The sequence below is a fragment of the Gobius niger genome (genome assembly GCF_951799975.1).
Source record: "Gobius niger genome assembly, chromosome: 1".
NCBI lineage: Eukaryota > Metazoa > Chordata > Actinopteri > Gobiiformes > Gobiidae > Gobius > Gobius niger.
Window position 1 is genome coordinate 45967151 of NC_136852.1, and position 22520 is coordinate 45989670.

At 46.2% G+C, this 22520-nt stretch overlaps 1 protein-coding gene across 1 annotated transcript; it reads right to left on the bottom strand.

Moving 5' to 3' along the window:
- Nucleotides 1-13135: 13135 nt before the first annotated feature.
- Nucleotides 13136-20930, bottom strand: LOC306972374 (leukocyte surface antigen CD53-like). The gene is made up of 8 exons (XM_079568964.1): nt 20808-20930; nt 19183-19265; nt 17549-17737; nt 16615-16683; nt 16432-16530; nt 14759-14863; nt 14599-14682; nt 13136-13410 (listed from the first exon to the last, which is right to left on the bottom strand). The coding sequence occupies exons 2-8, from the start codon at nt 19243-19245 to the stop codon at nt 13339-13341; spliced, it is 681 nt and encodes a 226-aa protein (XP_079425090.1). The 5' UTR covers nt 19246-19265; nt 20808-20930; the 3' UTR covers nt 13136-13338.
- Between the last annotated feature and the right edge of the window lie 1590 nt (nt 20931-22520).

A 22520-nucleotide genomic window follows, 5' to 3' on the forward strand; every position in this document is an offset into this window, starting at 1 on the left:
TGGAGCGCACCCAGGACAACGTCATGAAGTCAGTGTCACTAACTAGACGCACCCATGGGCAATAAGAGCAAGGGCCTCGAGCTGCTCCTCCAGAGCACCAAGGCACCTAATGCCCTATATATATAGAAGGAAGCATAACGGCTGCCTCTCCCAAGAGCGCCTATGCCACCACAACAACGCAGAGTACGTGTGCCGCCTCTCCCAAGAGCACACACGTACTCACAACCGACAAGAAGATGGTGAAGGTGCACAGGCCGCCTCTCCCAAGAGCGCCCGCACCTCCACGCCCAACAGGCAGCCTCTCCCAAGAGCACCTGTACTGGGCAGCAAACTACAAACTAAACACGGCCGCCGCTCAAAACCGAATGAGCGAGCGACCCAGAAGCGACGTCCATTAAGTACGAACGGGCGAAGGTTGACGAGGATGACCAAGAAGCCGCCAAGCAAACATCCTCTACCGACACCCCTCTGAACAACGCCGTAGAGGTAGCCACCCCTCGTGTAGAATGGGCCCTGACGACGCTAGGAACAGGACGGCCTCGAGCCTCGTATGCCATACGAATGGCATGACAGACCCAATGAGCCAACCGTTGGGTGGAAAGTGGGGCACCCTTGCACTTGGCTCCAAAACCCACAAATAGCTGGTCCGATCGCCTGAACGTCGCTGAGCGGTCCAAATAGCAACGCAGGGCCCGAATCGGGCACAGCAGGTGCCGCCTCTCATCCTCCACAGACGCATGTGGGGGGGGGGAGAAGGGCCTAATCCTGATAACCCTAGACCTGAAAGAAGAAGTGACGATCTTGGGCTGAAAAGCCGGATTAGGCCACATTTCCAGCAGGCCCCCATCCTCACTGAAGGACATGCAGGAAGGATGCACCGACAACGCAGTCAGGTCCCCCGCCCTCTTGGCAGAGACCAGAGCCAAGAGAAGCGCCGTCTTAAACGACAGACAACTAAGGTCTGAACTGTCCAGGGGCTCAAAAGGAGGGCCAGACAAGCCCTCCAAAACCACCTGAAGGTCCCATGAGGGCGAGGTACACCGCACGGGCGGTCTCAGCCTCCGTGCACCGCGCAAAAAACGCTTGACCAGGGGATGGCTCCTCGCCGTGAGGTGGCCAAACCCCACGTGGCCGGTCGTAATGGCTGCCGCAAACACCCCCAGAGTGGCGGCAGCACGCCCTCTATCCAAGAGGAACTGCAGGAATTCCAATATTCCCCGTATTGGGCAAGAAGTGGGATCAAGTGCCCTTTCTGAACACCATTCCTCGAAGAGCCGCCAGCGAGCGCTGTATGCTCGCGTTGTGGACGGCGCACGCGCACCCTGAATGGTGGCCACCACCGGAGAGGGAAGGCCTAAACGCAACAACTTCCCCCTCTCAGCTTCCAAACCAAGAGCCTGTGTCCCAACACTGGGCGGGAGTGCAGAGCCCCCTCCGCCTGAACCAACGTGTCCACTCTGTCCGGTAGAGGCCAGGGGCCGTCCACCACCATCCCCACCAGGTCCGGGTACCACCTGGCGCTCGGACTGTCTGGGGCCACAATCAGAATGACCAACCCCTCCGTCCTCACCCTGTGCAGCAGAGGAGGTATGAGGCGAACCGGCGGAAACGCATACAAGAGACCCGCGGGCCACGGCCGATGGGCCAAGGCGTCCACCCCGAGTGGAGGGGCGTCTGCCCACCTGAGCGAGAACCAAAGTGGGCACTGTGCGTTCTCTGCACTGGCGAAAAGGTCGGCCACTGGTTCTCCGAACCGGCGCCAGACCTCCATTGCGACCTCTGGGGCTAGGCTCCACTCGCCGCGCAGTGGGCCTCCCCTGGACATGACGTCCGCGCCCACGTTGAGCAGGCCGGGAATGTGACGGGCTCTCAGTGAGGACAGGTGCGAGCCCGCCCACAAGAGAATCTCCGCCGCTTTCCTGTGCAGGGTGGGAGACCTGGTCCCCCCCTGCCTGTTCAGGTAGGCCACCACAGTGGTGTTGTCCGACCGCACCATGACATGGCGGCCCGCCAGTTGACTGGAGAAATGCAGGAGCACCCTCCGCACAGCCTCCATCTCCAAGAGATTGATGTGCCCCAAAGGTGACTCCCACGTCCCCCCGGTGGAGCACCGTCCAAGTACTCCGCCCCAACCGGTCAGAGACGCGTCCGTGAATACCTCTGTGTAATGAGGAACGCACCCCAGCCGAACCCCCAGGAGGAGACGGTCCGGAGCCAGCCAGTATTCCACATCGTTCCGCGCGGACGGAGGGACTACCACAACCTTCCTCCTGTCCCGCACTGGGTGCAGCCTGAGGCGACCAAACCACCGCTGGAGGCCCCTCATGTGGAGTAGACCCAACTGAACCACAGGGTGAGCGGCAGCCATCATGCCCAATAGGGAGCGAATGGACTGGGACGGTATCCGTAGCTCGTCCAAGACCGCCCTCCCCAGCGCCCACAGTGCCTCCATCCTCGCGGCCGAGAGGGAGGCGCGCATGCTCCTGGAGTCCAGCTGTAGGCCCAGATATGTCACACGCTGGATGGGGTACAGCACACTCTTCTCCAGGTTGACCACAAAGCCCAGTCGAGAGATGTGTTCCAACAGGGTCATTGTGTGAGCCTGTGCCTCTTGCCGAGAGGAGGCCAGGATGAGCCAGTCGTCGATGTATGTAAGAACTCGGATACCCTGACGACGGAGCGGCTCCAGTGCTGCCTCCACACACTTGGAGAACGTGCGCGGGGCCAGTGAATAACCGAAGGGGAGGCGGTGATATTCGTAGCACTTCTCCCCCACTGCAAAGCGCAGAAACTTCCTGTGTTCCGACACAATAGGAACATGGAAGTATGCGTCTGGGAGGTCCACAGATGTCATCCAGTCGCCTGGTCTGACGCACTCCAGGAGCTGCCTGACTGTCAACATGCGAAAAGGCCGTTCCGCGATGCAGAGGTTCAGGACGCGCAGGTCCAAAATCGGACGCACACCTCCGCTCTTCTTGGGGACTAGGAAATATGGGGAGTACAATCCCTTTCCCACCGCGTCCGAAGCCACCTCTGCTACAGCCCCGCGCCGCAGCAGCGAGGCTACTTCCTCTTTGATGACCGCGGCCTCCGCCTGACCCTGGAGCCTCGTCCTGAGGATCCCGTTGAAAGGCGGCGGTCTTCGAGCGAACTGCAACGCGTAGCCCCTGCGAAGCGTCCTGTCTAACCAGGGAGAGGAGAGAAGCCCCAGGCTTCTCCACTCGTGGTAAAACTCTGTCACGGGTCTCACCGGCCCGGAGAGTAGAAACGAAGCGGGCCCGCCCACCTCCACCCCGGCCTGCGGGGGAGGACGCGGGGGGCCCTGCCGAAAAGGGCCGCGGGGGTCCCAAACCCGGGTCCCCGGACAACGGCGCCGCTGCGGGCACGGAAAGCGTGCAGCCTAGAGAAGACCTATGCCTCTTAGACTGACCCGTCTCATCTCCCCGCACAGCCCGGGAGCCGTCCCGCCTATTGTCAATAGGGGGTTTCGAGGCAGACCGTGAAGCGCTGTACTCTTTAACCGAGGCCGCACCGCCGCCCCCGGCTGGGTCATAGGTGCCGGCCGCCGTGACGCATCCTCCGTACGGTCTGGTAGGAGAATACGTTTCCGTGGCGCGCTGCGAAAAGCAGCAAAAGGTGTAGAAGACATACAAGCAGTAGACGCTCTCAGCGCGTCTCCGCTGTGAATAAGAGGCGAAGCATGCTCTTTTACAATGTAACGGGCCGAAGCATGGCCTTTATTGAAAGCAAACCGCCCCTGCTTCCCCCCCTTGGTGACAGCGCCCGGACGTCCACGCGCTGGTCCAGGTCCACGGTCCCTCCGCTGGTCCCGCCTCGGAGAGCACGCCTGAGTCGTCTGGGATGAGCCCGGAACGTCGCGTCTCCGCGGAGGTGACGGAGGCTGAAAGCGGCGCTCGCGCCGTTGAGACCTCCGCCGTTGTTCAGAGCGCTGGCGGTCCCACTGGGGACGGAGATGAGGACCCAGCTGCTGGGAAGCTTTGGAAGCAGCATCGAGGCGCTCGACCATCGCCTGGATGTCAGGCCCAAACAGCGAGGCCGTGGAAACAGGGAGATCCAGTAGCTGACGCTTATCCTGCTCCTTCAACGAGGAAAGCCCCAGCCACAAGTGACGAGATCCCACCTGAGCCGCTGCCATTGACCGGCCACCGTCTATGGCGAACGCCTGGGACATGCGGAGGAAGGCCGCCACCGTCGTCTGTACCTCCTCCAGCTCCTCCAGGGCCAGCTCGGTGCGCCCGTGGACGAGCTTATCTAGCGAGCCCGCCAGAAAAGCCATGTTGCTAGCTAACGCCACTACCTGAGCGGCGTTAGCATAGCAGCGGTCCAAGACAGCCATCGTTAGCTTATCCTTGTCAGAGGGAAGCAACGATTTACCCCCCAGCCAAGGGGATGAGGACGGAAGGAGGGACATCCTAACCCCGTCCTCAATCGGCGGGACCCCGGACCGCCACGCCCAATCCTGCACCGTGGAATACGGCCCGTACCCCAGCGCAGGATGTTTCGCCGCGAGCGGATGAACCCATTCGCGCTGAGCAAAGTGCATGATAGGCGGCATAGCCGGGCACACCACGACAGGGCGGGGTTTTCGGCGGGAACGACTAGCCAAGCCTTCCGTAAAATCCTCCAACGGAGCAGCAGACTGAGACGGGGGCAGAGGAATCTGCATACGGTCCGCGGCAGACGCAAACAACGCAGGGAGATAATCCAGAGGATAACGATCCCCCTGACTCTCTGACGGCGTCTCGGAGAAGATGGAGTTAACGTCCTCCTCGTAACAGCGGCGATCATCTTCCTCATCATATTCACTCCAATCCTTCCTCCCGGGGACTGTTGGAGGCACCAGATCCTGGTCCGGCGGCACAGCGTCCTGAGCTGGCCGTCCCGGTGAATCTGGACCCATGAAGCCGCGGCGGCATTCGCGCTCTTCCCTGGAGAGCGCCAAGCACGCCCGGCAGTCAGCATCCTCCGCTGTATGGCGCCAACCGAGGCAGCGGAAGCACAGCTCGTGCTGGTCTTCAGGGAGGAGGATGGAGGGACACTTGCCGCATCTACGGAGCTCGATACCGGCAGGTGAAGACATCTTCGAGCGGAGAAGCGGCAAGAAGATCCTGAAAGTAAGTAGAAGTCGAAGTATCGTTCTGAGAAGAACGTGCTCGTAGAAGTGAGTTCTAATAAGAACTTGCTCTCTCAAACGCTGAGTTAAAAAAGGAGGTGAGCGGTGGGCAGAGGGGGTTTATATACCCCAGGTGGGTGTTGTGATATGTATTGGAACTATAGGCGGAGTGATACACTTGGCGGTAGTACCAGCCACATTGCCATGAGTTGTATGTTCCCAGATACACGGAAGTAAACACACATACGTTAACCTATCTCCGAGCCTCATTTCTAAGTACTAACTAATACTTCATGGTGGCAGCGGAAAATAATCGCCTTCGTGATTGCCATACGGGACTGATATATGCCTGACGTGAGTCTCCAGGAATTTTGTCCGAGGATAATTTTGCGTGACGACTCGGCGGGCAGAGCGGCTAGCGGGAGCAAGCTAGGCGGCTAAGAGAAAGAAACGAACGTGTACACAAGGAAAACAATGGCATCACACTTACCGGTAATGAATTGGTCCGACCCGGATCTGAGTGAGGCTATCTCTCTATTTAAACAGAAAATGTGTCTTTACATAGAAGACGAAGAAATAGAGGATGAAGCTAAACAAGCTAGGAAAATATGCCGAGGCATTGGAGATGAAGGGCTAAAAAGACTGAATGCAAGCGGGCTCAGCGAGGCTGACAAGAAAAAACCGGAACATCTGTGGAACTTTTTTGAAGGCCAACTAAAGTTAAACGTGAACTTTAGGATACACAGACTTCATTTAATGCAATACAGACAGAAGCATGATGAAAACATTGATGACTTTGTGACTAGGGCCAGGACTTTAGCGTTGAAATGCCAGTTCACCGATGAGGAACTAAATGAACGTCTGATCGAGCTCATCATTGCCAGTACGCCACACGATGCTCTGAGGAATGATCTGTACAGCAAACCACCAGGGTACTCCGTGGCTGATGTGCTGAAAGAAGGAAGGAAACATGAAGCATTATCAGCAGGCAATGAACAGCTAAACCAACTTGGTCTGTCGACTTCAGAAAAAGTTCATGCCATACACAGAGGACGAGCATGTCAGAACTGTGGCACGAGTCACAAACCGCGCCAGTGCCCTGCATACCACGACGAGTGTAATGCTTGTGGCGTGAAAGGCCACTGGGCAAGGTGCTGCAGGAAAAACAGACAACAGAAGCCAGACTCAAATCCAAGGAAAATAAGTAAGTCCCATCTACCACAAAACAAGCAGTACAAACACCAGGCAAACAAGGGAAAGCACAGGCTACAGCACAAAGCCAGAATTGACGTGGTTGATAGTCAAGAGCCAGATGAAGAATGCATGTATCAGCAACAATTCCACTCGATTACTGTCAGTGAAAAATGCATGCACAGCATCAACAGCAATCCGCCTAGAGAAGAAGCCTATACAACACTGAATGTGAGACCACCTGATGTAGCAGGCTATGGACACACACTTCGCCTGAAAATAGACACAGGTGCATCAGGGAACACTCTCCCACTGCGCACATTCAAACAGATGTATGGAAGCGACGCACGTACATATAAAAGACTGAAGAAAAACAACATGAAACTGTCTGCCTACAGTGGTCATGAGATACCTTGCTATGGAACTATCAACATCCCATGCCAGTACAAGGAATCCAGATGGATAAGCGCCAAGTTCTACGTCGTGGACGTACCAGGGCCAGCTGTTGTTGGACTGCCCACGAGTGAACTGTTGAACCTTGTCACTCTGCATGTGGACACGGTCAAGCAAAAGAACGACAACACAAAGGAAAAGCAACAAGCAAAACAACTGAAAATAACCACCTGTGAGGATCTGATAAAGGAATACCCGAGTCAGTTTGACAAAATAGGGAACTTCGAGGGTACTGCGAAACTCATCCTGAAGCCTGATGCCGAACCATTCATCGACCCACCACGGAAATGCAGCATCCACATCAAAGACAAGCTCCAAGATGAACTGAGCAAGCTCGTTGAACAAGATGTTCTGCGGAAAGTAGAACACCACACTGATTGGTGCTCCAGCTTAGCGTTCAGCACAAAGAAGGACAAATCTCTACGCATATGCCTAGACCCACAAAAACTAAATGCCAGCCTGAAAAGATGCCCACATAAGATACCTACGGTCGAGGAACTGAATCCAAAATTTGCAAATGCCAAGATCTTCAGCAAGCTCGATGCGAAAGCAGGATATTGGTCAATACATCTTGACGAAGAATCACAAATCCTGACAACGTTCCGCACCCCATTCGGTAGATACTGCTGGAAACGTCTGCCATTTGGACTGAGTGTGTCTCAGGATCTCTTCCAGGCCAAGATGGACCAAATTCTGGAAGGACTTGAAGGCGTGGCCAGCATAGCCGATGACATAGTCATATATGGAAAGGACGAAAATGAGCACGACAGCAACCTGACTGCCCTGATGGAACGGGCCGTAGAAGCAGGTATGGTGTTTAACAGTGATAAATGTGTCATCAAGCAGAACAACGTTTCATTTTTTGGCAACTTGTACACAGACAGTGGCATAAAACCAGATCCTGCAAAAATAAGAGACATACAGAAAATGCCAACACCCCAAAACAAAGATGAACTGCACAGATTCATGGGGATGTTGACTTATCTTGCTACGTACATTCCAAAGTTTGCAGAGAAAGCGCACACCATAAGAGGACTACTGAAAAATGACGCCTTGTGGTTATGGGAAGCAGACCACCAGAAATGCTTTGACGATTTGAAGTCTGCCATCACAGAGGATGCATGTCTAAAATACTATGACGCCAACACACCCCTGACGCTCGAAGTGGATGCATCACAGAAAGGCCTGGGTATAGCGCTGGTGCAGAACAACAGACCTATTGCATTCGGATCAAAGACCCTAACTGAGTGCCAATCAAGGTACAGCAACATTGAACGGGAAATGCTTGCAATAGTTTATGGAATGCAGCGATACCATACCTACCTGTACGGCAAGTCATTCACCGTGATAACAGATCACAAACCACTTGTCACCATCTGCTCAAAGCCACTGCACGCAGCGCCACCCCGGCTCCAGCGTATGTTGATCAAGACCCAAGGGTACAACTATGAAGTCAAATACCGGCCTGGAGCAGAAATGGTTCTGGCAGACACTCTCAGTCGGCTACCTAACCCTGAGAACGATGGGGACATTGAGTTGGATGAAAGGATAGATGGAATCGAAACTGAGTTTGAGGATCCAGAGAGGCATACTATTGCCGTGATAAACTTTTCACCTGAAAAACAAGACGCTCTGCGCAGCCAGACTGCTGATGATCCAAAGCTCCATGCGTTGAAAGAACTCATTCATCAGGGATGGCCTGAAAGCATTAAGGACCTACCTAAAGACCTACGTCCATACTGGTCTTTCAGAGATGAACTCGCAACCGAGTCAGGAGTCGTCTTCAAGGGCAGACAGGTACTCATCCCAGACTCCATGACTGCAGACATTCTCACACAACTACATGTGGCACATCAAGGCATCGAAAAAACACGCCGACTGGCAAGAGAATGTGTCTATTGGGTCAAGATGAATGATGACATCGAAAGAGTCTGCAGATCATGCGGTGTGTGTGCAGAACACCAAGATGCAAACCCCAAAGAAACTCTCAAACCACACGACATACCAACCAAACCGTGGCAGTCAATAGCCTCTGACCTTTTCGAAATCAGTGGCCGCCACTATCTGTTGACTGTAGACAGATACTCAAAGTATCCACTTGTAGACGAAATGACCACTCAAGTAACCAGCCATGCAGTCACACAAAAAATGCAGTGCTACATGTCCTTGTTCGGACGACCGGATGAAATTTTGACAGATAATGGACCACAGTACATGGGGCAGGCTTTCCAACAGTTTGTGAAACGGTGGGGAATACGACATGTCACCAGCTCTCCCCACTACCCCAAAAGCAATGGGTTCATTGAAAGACACGTCCGACACATCAAAGCCATTGTCAAGAAAACACAGCAAAACAAAAGTGACCTCCACATAGCTTTGCTTCAAGTAAGAGCGACACCAATTGACAGCAAGCTGCCTTCACCTGCAGAACTGCTCTTTGGTAGGCCTGTTACCACTTTATTGCCAAGCCGAGCAGACGCAGGTAAAGAGGGACACCGTCAGCACCTGGCCCACAGAGCGGCTGTGATGAAGGAACATCACGACCGCAGCTGCCGCAGAGAACTACCTCCACTCCATCCTGGACAGCATGTGACCGTGTGGAACAAAGAGAGAAGGACATGGCACCCAGCAGTTGTCCAGCAAAAGTGCAATGAGCCAAGGAGCTACGTTGTCCAGACACCAAATGGAAATATGCTCAGGCGTAGCAGGAGCCATCTGCGTGGACCATACAACACACAGGTGCAGCAGACTGTGAAAAGAACCCATCTCGTAGAACCACCAACACTGGATGAAGACCAGGAGGATCGCAGTGACCAAACAAAGACTGCACCACCCCCTGAACTCGAAAGTAAACCACCAGACCCCAACAGCACCCAGCCAGTCCGCACACGATTCGGAAGGGCTGTGGTCAAACCAACGCACTACAGAGACTATGTCTAACAGCAAGCACAATCCACATGGATAGAAGTAGTTTTCGTTCACTTGCTAAGACTGAATTAATGTTGACAGTTTTAAGTATGTCCCGATCACAATATGAGAGACATATGTTCTGCCTTAAAATAGTAATGTTTAAAAAAAGAAAAGAAAAAAGAGTTAACAATTATATAGGAACGTGTTGAATAACAGCTAACGCTAAATATCCTAGCATGAATAATTTAACACAGTTCTTTGTTCTATTACCAATAAGGGTCTCAGCTAAACAGGGGGGATGTTGTGATATGTATTGGAACTATAGGCGGAGTGATACACTTGGCGGTACACACAGCCACATTGCCATGAGTTGTATGTTCCCAGATACACGGAAGTAAACACACATACGTTAACCTATCTCCGAGCCTCATTTCTAAGTACTAACTAATACTTCAGTGGGTGTGCCATCACCTTGGTATGATTGGAGCGGGTAGATGTTTTTATCTCTCAGGCGCGAGGCGATGCCTCGGGTTATAACCAATAGCGAAGCCCGTAGAGGGCGAAGCCCATACGAAACAGAAGTGGATGGTGCAGAGTCAGAGACAGAGCTCCTTCTCTCCTCGTTTTAACCTCCAAAGTTTCTCTTTCCTCATATTTATTATAATTGACTGTCATCAGGCCAATACAGTGACAAAAGCCACAGGTCGCGCGCGCCATTTTCGCCGATTTAATGATGCTAATTGGCCGCGCGCATTTGGATTCACGCGTTATAAATGCGCAGCTTTGGAGAGGAGTCAACATGGTTCTAGTTTAAGGTGGACGTCTCGTGCCATTTAGCCTATTCCAGCGTACCGTTTTACAACAACAATTTACTGACAACACACTTAAAGGTATAGGCTTCAAATATGGTGAGAGACTAAATCAGACTGAAGCCCTTGAGTTTTTTGTTCAGGCCTGTGGGCCACAGAGACATCATATAGTATCATCATTTGATGTAAAATAGCATTTTAAAAGTCACACAAGTGTTATTCTCAGCACAAATATCCTAAGTCCCTGGTGCAGCCCTCCTATTTAATGTGGTATGCTAATAATCATACCTAAAACTAGCCATTTCAATTGGCCCAATGAAAGTAGAATATTCCATTAAAGGTTATTCCATTTCTGTAACTGAAGCCAAATCAGATGCCATTTCAAGTCAAACATTGACTTGAAGCAAACAAACAAACAAAAACAAATACACCATGAACTAGTACCCATTGGATTGGATCTGTGTTTGTAAATGAAGTACTTTTTTGGCCAACCCATTTTGTCACTTTGTTAAGATATATATAATTAAGTTATAATATCAATGAACTGTGCTGTCAAACCACTAAACCACTGCTATGTGGTCAAAGAACATAGAGTATGAAATGTGAATTTCCTATGGGGGGGGGGGGGGGGGTCCACCAAGATAGTTTGTACCCAGGGCCCAGAATTTGGTGCTACGCCCCTGCAGGTGGGGGTTAAGAGGTTAAACCATGGACTAAACATCACCCATTCATTATTTTCAGTGAAAAATGGTTCTAATGTGTTACATATTCTGTGATCATTTCAATAACAAGAATAAAAACACAGCTTTATCTGAAGTAGCGAGTGATGACATCATCACTTAAACGCATGCTGACGTTTCCACGGTTACCATAGTGTTTTGATGCGTTCATGATAAATAGACCTTTGGTCCAGTATGTTGTCGGTGGTGCGATGGCCGTGCGGACAGCGCGAGCCCACGGTCACATAAATCGCACCACTGAGAGTTGTCCCTGCCGCCTCCAGGACGACTGACCGGCCGGGCCGTGTGTCGCGCCCCACACGGACCGGTGCTCCGTGGAAGAGGGACAGCTCTCTGGGTAACATTGGCGGGGGTGGTGGGTGAAAAAAAGTTTCTTTTTGGAAAACAAACACGCCGACTCTAAGGTCACGGGTTCGAGCCCAGGCAGAGTCACAATAACACAAGATAAAAACAAATATTTCTAACATGTAGGGCCTATAGGTCAGGGGTCAGCAGCCTTTTTAGAGCAGCGGGCTACTTCAAGAGTAGTCTATTAAGTTGTTCAAGAGCTAGGCTAATATATCCCAAAGACTAAGTTAAATTGTTTAATTATCGATTATAAAGCATATATGACAAAGTCATACTTTTAAACAAATACTGAGTCATAAATAGCCTAAATCTATTGTTAACATAGAGATGCAAGAAATTGAACCGTTATATTTTATACAAAAAGCCTCAAGGCTACTGGGGACGCCCCAAAGTGTCCCTGGGTGCCCGCAGGCATTGGGATTGTGACCCCTGCTCGAAACATAAAATGCAGAATAATTTGGCAGAGGAAATTATAATAATTATAATAATTATATTTTTGTTTCTTAAATAATCACAAGATAGTATGTAATAATATAGCCAAAATATTGAAATTAGGGTCACCTCAATAGTCTTCGCTATACCAGCGGGCTAATAATAGGCTACTGTAAAACACATTGAATTGGACACCCAGCTTGTTGTATAGATAGCTATCTTTCACAGATTAACGAACAGTAAATCTCACATTGACAGTAAATCCTTCCATGCTACTGCAGTTTGCAATAGGCTAATAATTTGATGAGATATCCGATTGAAAAGTACAATGAGACCCCATTAAAAGAGTAAAGACATTCTGACACCACTAATTTGCATCCAACAGCCCAACAAGTTTCAGGCATTTCAGCGGTGTCGAAATGTAGATTTTAAATGAAACGTTGGTGTGAGTTTATCTGGAGTTCATTCGCGTGTAGCCCGTCAAGATGGTGTAACTTAGTTGGCGTCACGTCATGCGGAAGACACCTGTAGCCGATCGTTTCACTCTGGGGATGAATTACTGGCCCCTGGTGGATGGACCTCAGCATTACAAGTCCCTGATTGTATATACATTAGAGGACGATGGCGATATAATCCATAATAGTCTATTTTCAGGCCTTGCATACTGTAACACATCATATGAGTAACACCATGTCTTATTTAAAAGTAAAACTATTTTTACGAGCGCTGTGTGATAACGCGTCACTCATTTCAAATAAACACCCTGTTAAAAGGGGAAGTAGGTGCAACTTTGGCCGCACCGCAGTTTACTGAAGTGAAACTAGCTCAGACCGGAAATGCACAAGTTAATCACCAAAAACCCACCACAGAGGCTGCACTTTTAACAACACAACACTTTATACGGGCATCGCTTCAGTGATTCAGGCTTAGACGGCGTTAAATTGCTCGTTTTTAACAGTTTTTTCCCACAAGCAGAATAAGAGGAAACAATGTACAGACCGACAGGGAGTAATCTAACTACACAGCGGGACAATATATTTACAAATGCTTAAAAGTACCAAATAAAAAGGGATACACAACAAAATACACGACAATCAAAATCTCTACAAACAACTTTTGCATCGCGTGTGATCCTTGTATTAGTTTAGCAGTTAATATTTCAGTCTTTACTCAAATTGTGACGCTTTTGGGCGCTTTTATCTACGCTGCGAATTGATTCAAGATTCAAACACGTAATTCTAATTGCAATAACACATTTTTCCGTACTCAACAACACCTTACACGCCAACATGCATCAGTTTAAGTCGTAACATGGGGCCGTCTATAACTTGTATCCCAGTCCAGTTCGGCTGATGTGGCAGAAGAGTGTCATGGCAAAGCACATCCCCAAGACCTGCCAAGAAATCACAATGAACGTATTTGACAAGTGGTTTGACATGCAATATGTGTTAAAGAGACACGACACCTTTTACGCCTTTACTCATGACTGCATTATGTGTGTTTTCAATGGTTAAAGGTGCAATTTGCAACTTTAATTTCATTAAAAGTTCATATTAGTGCGTAATTGGCCTTTCAGTGACCCAGAGGCTGTGTGGGTGGATAGCTTAGTGTCTTTACTTTCCATCCCAGTGACTCCTATGATGCTTCAGGATCAATTTTATTTCAGGTTATTAGGTTTTCGGAAAGGAATGTATATGTATCCACAGATACAGTTCAATCAGTAGTGAAAGCCCAAAAAACAATTGATCCTGGAGCGTCCTACAGGACATCGGGGTGGTAAGTGAAGAGGCTATGCTAACCACCCGAGCATCCACTGGGTCACTGAAAGGTCAAATACGTATTAATATCAACTTAAGAACTTTAAGAACATATAGGGGGAACTATATTGTAAGGCGTAATAATACCAGGAGTAGTTTGGCATCCGCACAGTAAAGTGAAGATTACTGCGCGGATTTCGAACTACTGGTATTACTACGCCTTACAATATAGTTCCCCTTTTATCCGCTTAGAAAATCCACATTGTTTAATTTTGTGTAATTATACTTTGTAGTGGAACACTTCACGTAACCATATTTAAATAGGGAAAACGTGGAAGAGCTTGGTAGCTTCTATCTTGACCAGTTTTGGAGCTATAGTGGAGAGGGGGAGAGGCTAAATGCTAACGCCGTCTGCGCTGTGTTTACGTGATTGAAGGCACGGGTGTAGATCAGACAGGTCCTAAAGAACTCGTCAAAGCTAAGGTAAGAACATATCTCAGTATGTAAAAACGCTGGCCTATTCCTTTAAGGTTAAGGCATACTTCATAGGGAAACTTGCTCCTTTGTTTTTGGTTGATGGGGTAATCTAAAGTGTTGCCAGCTTTGAATGCCATTAAATAAATGATGCCAAAATTAAGGCATTAACTGTCATCTGCGGCTTTAAAATAGCATTAAAAAGTATTAAACCTGCCGCCACCTGTATATAAACCCTGAATGACAAAAAAAACAACTGTATCTTGTTGCTTGTTTGTCTATAGCATAGAGCTCTAAAACATGCAGCAGTCTTTCCCAAAATAAAATAAATATTCAGCTGCTACATTTACCTCAATGATGCAGAATACAATGATTGCGATCCCAATGTAGAGAAAGTTATCCTCAAAGAACCCCTTCAACACATGGAGACATCCCTGAAAGTGAACACAGTGAACGCCGTCGTTATAAACTTGACTCTACAATTACATTCGATCAATCGCCTGCTCGTACCTGTTGGTAGTAGTTGGGGTTCACTTTGATGCACGGGCCGTCGCAGCAGGAGTCCGGGACGTTCTGCCCCCAGTCGGACGCATTCACAACTCCACAACAGTGCAGCTGAAATACAGAAAATGACAGTGATTGTAGACGCTGCAGTGTTCCCTACACGTCTAAGCTGTCTGCGTTTCTTTGTAAACTTGGCTTTTTTTGTTTTCTTGTAAAGACCAAATTGACTTTTAATGAGAAGCAGTGAAGAGCGACTTGCTGTATGTACCTTGTAAAGCAGTCATAGATCCGAGGCACAAAAAAGTTAAAGGTCCTTTATTGTAATATCTAGACACTGCTTTTGTTCACTGCTTTTTATGAATCGCCCTGGCCCTTGAAGAGCACCCCTTGGACAACACTTTATACACTTACAAAGTGGACCTGTTTTGATGCGCTCACACGTCTTTCTGTTGACCAAATTTACTGTTTTGGATTATATGTGGATGAAAATCACTATTCCAGGGGACGACTTTTTTTGTTTGTTTGTGGGTTTGGCTGCCGGTATCTATCAGATAGCGTTGTGGTCCGGACTCATTCCGACTGTTATTAACTTCCTTAACCCATTTCTATCATCAAAGGCAGCAACGTGAGGCCCGGTGAGCAAAACCGGCCCGCCATCACAGAACTTCTGGCCCTCAGGATGATTTTCAGGAATATTATTACAAATAAATAGAAAAACTTAATTGTCTACCATGATGTGCCCTGATGGAAGGAGCTCAAAGCTGTGGGACAGTGGATGCTATCGTCATGTATGATCTTCTGACTGAGACTCCATGACTGGTCTCCACATGGTCTCCGACAGGTCTCCGCCTACTATATGTTGTCCTCAACCTGTGAGACGTTTCTGTGACGTCCCTGCTATGTCTCCGAGACCTGTCAGACACCAAGGAGATCTTTAAGAGTCGTCTGGAGTGTCTTTGAGATCTCCTCGATGTCCGACAGGTCCCTGAGACACTGCAGGGATAGAATTCGTCGTATTCGTTGACACTCGGGATGGGACGATAATGAAATCTAGAGTCAGGATTATCTTCACGGAAATAATTGCAATTAACAATATTATCACGATATTTGCCTATGGTTTAAAAATTCACTGAAGCTCCATGATTTTACAGAAATTTTGAGAATTGGGAAACAAAATATTCCTCTTCATTGTTTCCTATAAATGTTATATTGAGTGAGACCTAATAAAGTACATTTAAACAAATTCAACTCAAAACTCAATCGATTAATTGACACATTTTTTATCGCGAGCCCATTATTTCGGTCTGAAATCGGAGGGTCCGACCCTTGGTCTCTTGACGAGCCACCAAGCAAACCTACCCCTGATCTTCACACATATGTTAACGACAAAAACTAGCTGCTAGTTCACAATCGATAAAAAGGATTTAGAATTGGATGCACAACGCACAGAAGAATAAAACATTATATTCCATTACGAGTTCAACAAAATTAGGTATCGGGCCTTTGAGAGCGATGTCCATGCACTCCCATAACATATTCCTTAAGAAGCAGAGCATGAAGAAGACGGATGGAACAAGAAAACGTTTGTGTATGTTTTAATTTACTTTGTCTGTCCATAGTCTTTAGAGAGATTATTCAACCTGTACTACAATCTGGGATTACATGAAGCCAATACTTACGGTGCTCTGGATCAAGTCCCAGTCGGTGAGAGTGGCGTTTTTTGGTTGTTGTTGAGCCTTTTTCATTCCTTCTTGAAGATCCTTCTTCAGATCTGAAATCTGAAAAAACAGACGAGATCGTACAATATAGTAGTAGTAATAGTAGTCGTTTTTTTTTTGTAGCAGCAGAAGTGCCAGTTTCACCTCGTGCGTCAGAAGCAGACAGGCTGCAGTCAACTCCGCCAGCATCAGGAGGAACAGCATTAAGAAAAACTGCAAGAGAACAAGATATTGGTTAAAAAAACAAAATGGTGTTGCTGGTGAGCTGGAAGGTTAAATATTTGTATTGTATTGTATTGTATTGTATTGTATTGTATTGTATTGTATTGTATTGTATTGTATTGTATTGTATTGTATTGTATTGTATTGTATTGGATTGGATTGGATTGGATTGGATTGGATTGGATTGGATTGGATTGGATTGGATTGGATTGGATTTGATTTGATTTGATTTGATTTGATTTGATTTGATTTGATTTGATTTGATTTTATTTTATTTTATTTTATTTTATTTTATTTTATTTTATTTTATTTTATTTTATTTTATTTTATTTTATTTTATTTTATTTTATTTTATTTTATTTTATTTTATTTTATTTTATTTTATTTTATTTTACTGGTCAAAAGTTTGCATACTATTTTTTTTATGTATTGTTTTTTCTTTAATTTCAAGACTATTTACAGTGGGAGGAAAAAGTATGTGGACGCTTTGAAACATCTTACATTTCTGCCTAAGTTGGTCATAAATGTGGTCTGATCTTTATTAAAATCACAAGAATGAGTAAACAGTGTCTGCTTAAACTAACACCACCCAAACATTTACATTTCATCATATTTTGATTGGCCATAACATGCAAACATTCACAGGACAGGGAGGAATAAGTGAGTGAACCCAGGAATCTCGCTGAACTGCAGCAGTTTTGTAAAGAGGATTCAACCAAGATTCATCCTGATCGTTGTGCACAGCTAATCAAAAGCAGTTATTTAATACAAGGGTTCACTTGTGACCCCTTGTGGCTATAGACTGCTTGTTGATTCTCCTTAAAGCCACACAGCGTAATATTTCGGTGTATATTACCGTGAGCAGGAGGCAGCGGTTCTCTTTGAGCGCGCCCAGGAAGCCCAGGAAGGACACGCAGGTGATGACGATGCCCGTGATCATCAACACATGAGCCACGCTAAAGTCGGCCATAGACGGAGTGAGGGCCGCCATCTTGAAATTCACAGATAAGTAGATTCCCAGGCCCAGCACGGAGATGCCACAGACCTGAAACAACAAAACCCACCTTAAGTGATGTGAACATTTCATGGTAACTGACAGCCTTTACTGGACAAGTGTTGCTGGGTTAGGATTAGTCATATATTACCTTAAAATAACTCACAATATCTTTCATAATCATAATCATCTTTCAATAAACGTCAGATAAACAATGTATTTTTGGGATCATTGTTTATCGTCTGCACATTTACTTGGATGCTTTCAAAGCTTTCTTTATACTAATACTACCAGCACATTATGAACAAACAGTACATTTTTAATCTTTGGAGTTAGTTTCTGTGTTATAAATCTATATTTCTATATTTCTATAGGCTTATATGCTTACCAAACAGATAAATGATCCAGTCCCTTTTACTTGAGGCAACTGGAGTTAAACTGGAGACCTCTACCCTGTACAGTATTGTCTGAAGCCTATCTTTGCTGTTGTCCTCACAGTGTTTGTCATAAAATGACACATTTTATCATTGCGATAATAATGATTCATTGTCATGTTCAGTCATTGTGGCTACACTCGTGTCTCCATATTAGGTCAGTCTGAGAATGAAACCCACAACCCTCTGAAGCACGAAGGGCTGCTACTACTGTTTTTGGTGCGTCTGCTACATTATTTATTATTAGAGGTGGGTAGAGTAGCCAAAAATATTTATTCAAGTAACAAGCAACGTTACATTGAAATTATTTTACTTCAGTACAAGTAAAAAGTAGTGACCCAAATAAATACTTAAGTAAAAGTAAAACACTACTTGAGTACTGTGATTCCCACTCAGTAACTGAATAATGTTTAAAATTCGAATTAATGTTAATCCTTAAAGTTTGACACAATTATTAGAAACAAAACTTGTAATAATGTGAAAATCCTAATATTTCCAAAGAAAATATCCAAATAATCTCAAAAAGTTTTGCTGCAATATCAAGTATTTATATTTTGTCAAGAATCGCAATACTTTCAATACTCTGCGCTCCTTTGTTTATCAGTAACAGTTACACAGCACTTTTCAGTGTTAAAGCAGTACTAAGTAGCCCGAGAGGCCACTGCAGGTGTCGTCGCATGTTAGGTTCTTTTACTTTGCACTGACAGAAAAGACAAAGGGACAGAGGGATATTGTACATCCAATTACACAATGAAGATAATTTTGTTCACTCAAACTTGGCTGTAAATACTGTTTAAGTGGCGCTAGCCCGCAGTTAGCTTTTCTCGTTAGCCTGTTAGCTTCTTCTTCGTGATTCCATTAGTGTGTATTGGTGACTCCGACCCGGAGGCAGGGAAGTTGCAATTGAGATTTTTTGGCCAGAGACACCAGGGAGAGATGAGAGTAACAGTAACAGTACCAGCCCGACACAGGCGGCTGGTCTGAATGTCTCAACAACTCTCTGACTCTTGACTGAAACCGTCTAAAACTAATTCATGACATTGGATGAGGAGCGGCTCTTACAAAACACAGGAAGTTGGCGGCGCACATGACGAGCTTGAGGCATCTGAGACAGGCCTGAGCCATGGTGTCGTCTGGAGCTAAACCTGCAACACAATCACATCATAAACACGTCACGCTGTAGACATTTCTTTCAACCTTTGCATGTTAATGTTGAGGCTTATTTCAGCCGAACAGGAAGTTGACATCAGTCACTTCCTGTTTGCTATAATCGTGCTCTCCATTTTACGCACGACACACAGGCAAATGACAGCACCCGGGTGTGCAACAACAACTAACGCAGTTCCTCAAAATGCCTAATAAGAGCATCTGCCTAAAGACAAAATGATGCCACCAAACCGAAACGAATGAAATGTAGATAAATGAAGTTATTCTGTTCATTTCATTTTTTTTTTTACCAAACAAAAGCTAATGAGTAAAAATTGAGTCCACCTAACAGCTGAGGCCTATACGAAGCTCTTACTGTGGCACCGGTTTGATCCTCACTCCCTCCTTGTGCAAACTGGCTTTGTGTCTTTGTGACTTTGCCTAAACTGTTTCCATTGTCCTCAGGCAAGGTGTATGCTTGCAACCGGGTAATGTAGTATTCTCAATAGAAGTACTGTACGAAGTACTCTTTACACTGAAAATAAGCCTTATCTTACTGAAAAGTGTAAGATTGTGAATTATCGGAAATTGTGCTGATTTTGAGTAGGTTTGGACTATCAGTAACACTTTATTATAAAGGCACCTTGTTTAGCCTTAATACATGATGAGTTAACACTTAATTCATCATGAACAATTCATTAGTTAAGTGTGACTAACACTTGATAACTACTACAGTTAATGCCTCACCTCGCACCATAGTTCACATACTTCACTGTTAACTAATGAATTGGCCATGATGAATAAAGTGTTAACTCACCATTTATCAAGGCTAAAGGTGCCTTTATTATAAAGCGTTACTATTTTATTGCCAATGGAACTCAAATTATTTTTCTTGACTTTCACTTTCTTGTTTCAATTCTTTTTGTCTTATTTTACACGTTTATTTCCCTCATTTTAACCAAATTAAAGCTCGCTCTACTGACTATCCTTGTTCAAAACAGTCCAAACATGAATCGTCTTAATTTGGGCACTTTTCAAGCAATGTATTTAAAACAAGATGGCATTTTCCCCAGTATACTTGACCATTTTATATCTGTTGTTTAATACTGTATGTGGGTTTTTCACCTTCAGTTCATGACAAAAGTTTACTTACTGCCAGTAAAACAGTCTAGATTCTTGGTTTTATTTTGGTTTAACCCCAGTTCCCACCACTTTCAATTCAGCCTCAGTTTGTTTAAGAGTACATTTTTGAGGGACTTGATGTGAAAAGTGTATCTTTATCTCCACAAAAAAACTTTAAAGGTCTTAATAAAGGTCATATTTGTCAAGTGAAACCCAATCAGCCAACAAAGTTATCAAAGCCATGAAATAAATGTATCTATTGTTCACAATATGAGAACAATAGACAATAGATGTGGCAAATATAAAAAAAAAACATTTCCAGCCTATGTAATGAGCGTAATGTAGTGAAACAAAATGTTATAAATCGCTCCGTTCACTTATTAGTCGCAATAATCTAGTCAAACAATATGAAGCCGTACCTTTTAGTTGAAACGTTGTCTCCTCGCGGCCCTGGTTTGGTGCGTTTTGTCAGTTACTTCCTCAGTCGTCGCCTTTACAGCTGCCGCTCTCACTTCCTCATTCTGTGCATTAAATGGAAAAACGGCCGACGCTGACCCAAAATATCACTGAGCCACCTCGTGTCAGAGTTCTCTCATTATGACAAAACGTGTGGTCTGTGAGCAAAATGGATATAGCAGGAGATGATGCAAGTGTTTAACCGTTATGCAGAATTCACAGCGACGTAAAGAGAAGCAGATTGTTTAATAACGGATTAATCTAGACTGTAATAGTAAAAGTAACCTCTAAACATAACGCGTTTTATTCTTCACATATTCTTCATACAAATATTACAAAACATGACTCAGGAAGAAGAAAAACTTAACCACCATCCCATACATCCGTGGTACTGGTAAATACTGTTTGGAAACACTTTTAATATTGTGTGATTCTCGTTGAAGATGTTAAACTATGGATGAACTCATGGGATTAAGTTCAGTGTTAATTTAGACACGTTTTAGTGAAGTAATTTAGTTTTAGTCAGGGTTTAATCAGATCAATCTTTTCAGTTTTAGTTAGTCAACAAAAATGTCCAGTACATTTAGTCAACTTTTCATTTTTCATTATTATGCATTTTGACGCTGATGACACAATAATTGACTGTTTTGGATTGAGCCCTGCTATACTGTAGCTGTAACAACCCTGCAGAAGGCTTTTGATGTGGTCCAGCACACGCTTCTGCAGCTAAAACACTGAAAAGATAAAAAATAATGTTGTTTTCAGACACGAAGAAGGTTCCTCAAACTATCCCCTAATTGTCCACTCTTGAGGGAAACATGCAGATGGTCCATGTGTGCAAATTCCTTGATATGTTGCTTGATGACTCCCTGACTTTCAAGCCTCGTTCACGAGACAACCTTGAGAAGAAACTTCTTTCCAAATTTGTTGTTTTTCTTTTGACATTTTTAATCTATTTTAGACGATGGAGACCTGTTGTACATGAATGCCTCTGCGAAATGTCTTCATAAGATTGACACTGTTTATCTGAGGTTTATTACTAGCCCAAATGTAGGGCCTTGTCCTTATCTTTACAAGCTGCAAATAACCTGTTCTAAACCGAAATATTAGCAATAACCCGGTCGCGGAAGGCCATGTAAATACCGGCAAAACCCCGAATATGACCCCTGGGTTACTCCTTTTCTGGCCCGAATGTTTGGTCATGTAAATGCGCATCGGAATAACCCCATCAAAAGGAGCGCAGTTTATACCATCTAAAGTGACGATCCATCCATCCATTTTCTTCCGCTTTATCCGGGGCCGGGTCGCGGGGGCAGCAGTGTCAGCAGAGATGCCCAAACTTCCCGATCCATACACACCTTTTCTAAGTGTTCTGGGGGGACCCCGAGGCGACACCAGGCCAGCTCGGAGACATAGTCCCTCCAGCGTGTCCTGGGTCTTCCACGAGGTCTTGTCCCGATAAGACATGCCTGGAACACCTCCCGCGGGAGGCGACCAGGAGGCATCCGGAACAGATGCCCGAGCCACCTCAGCTGGTTCCTTACGACGTGAAGGAGCAGCGACTCTACTCCGAGCTCCTCACCCAATCTCGGAGGGTGCGCCCAGCCACCCTGCGAAGGAGACTCATTTCGGCCGCTTGTATTCGCGATCTTGTCCTTTCGGTCATGACTCAAATC

Coding starts and splice junctions, on each gene's coding strand:
- LOC306972374 (XM_079568964.1), bottom strand. CDS start 19,245: ATGGCTCAGGCCTGTCTCAGATGCCTCAAGCTCGTCATGTGCGCCGCC. Junction 16,684..17,548: donor ACCGCTGCCTCCTGCTCACG/GTAATATACACC, acceptor GTTCTCTTGCAG/TTTTTCTTAATGCTGTTCCT. Junction 14,683..14,758: donor ACCCCAACTACTACCAACAG/GTACGAGCAGGC, acceptor GTTCACTTTCAG/GGATGTCTCCATGTGTTGAA.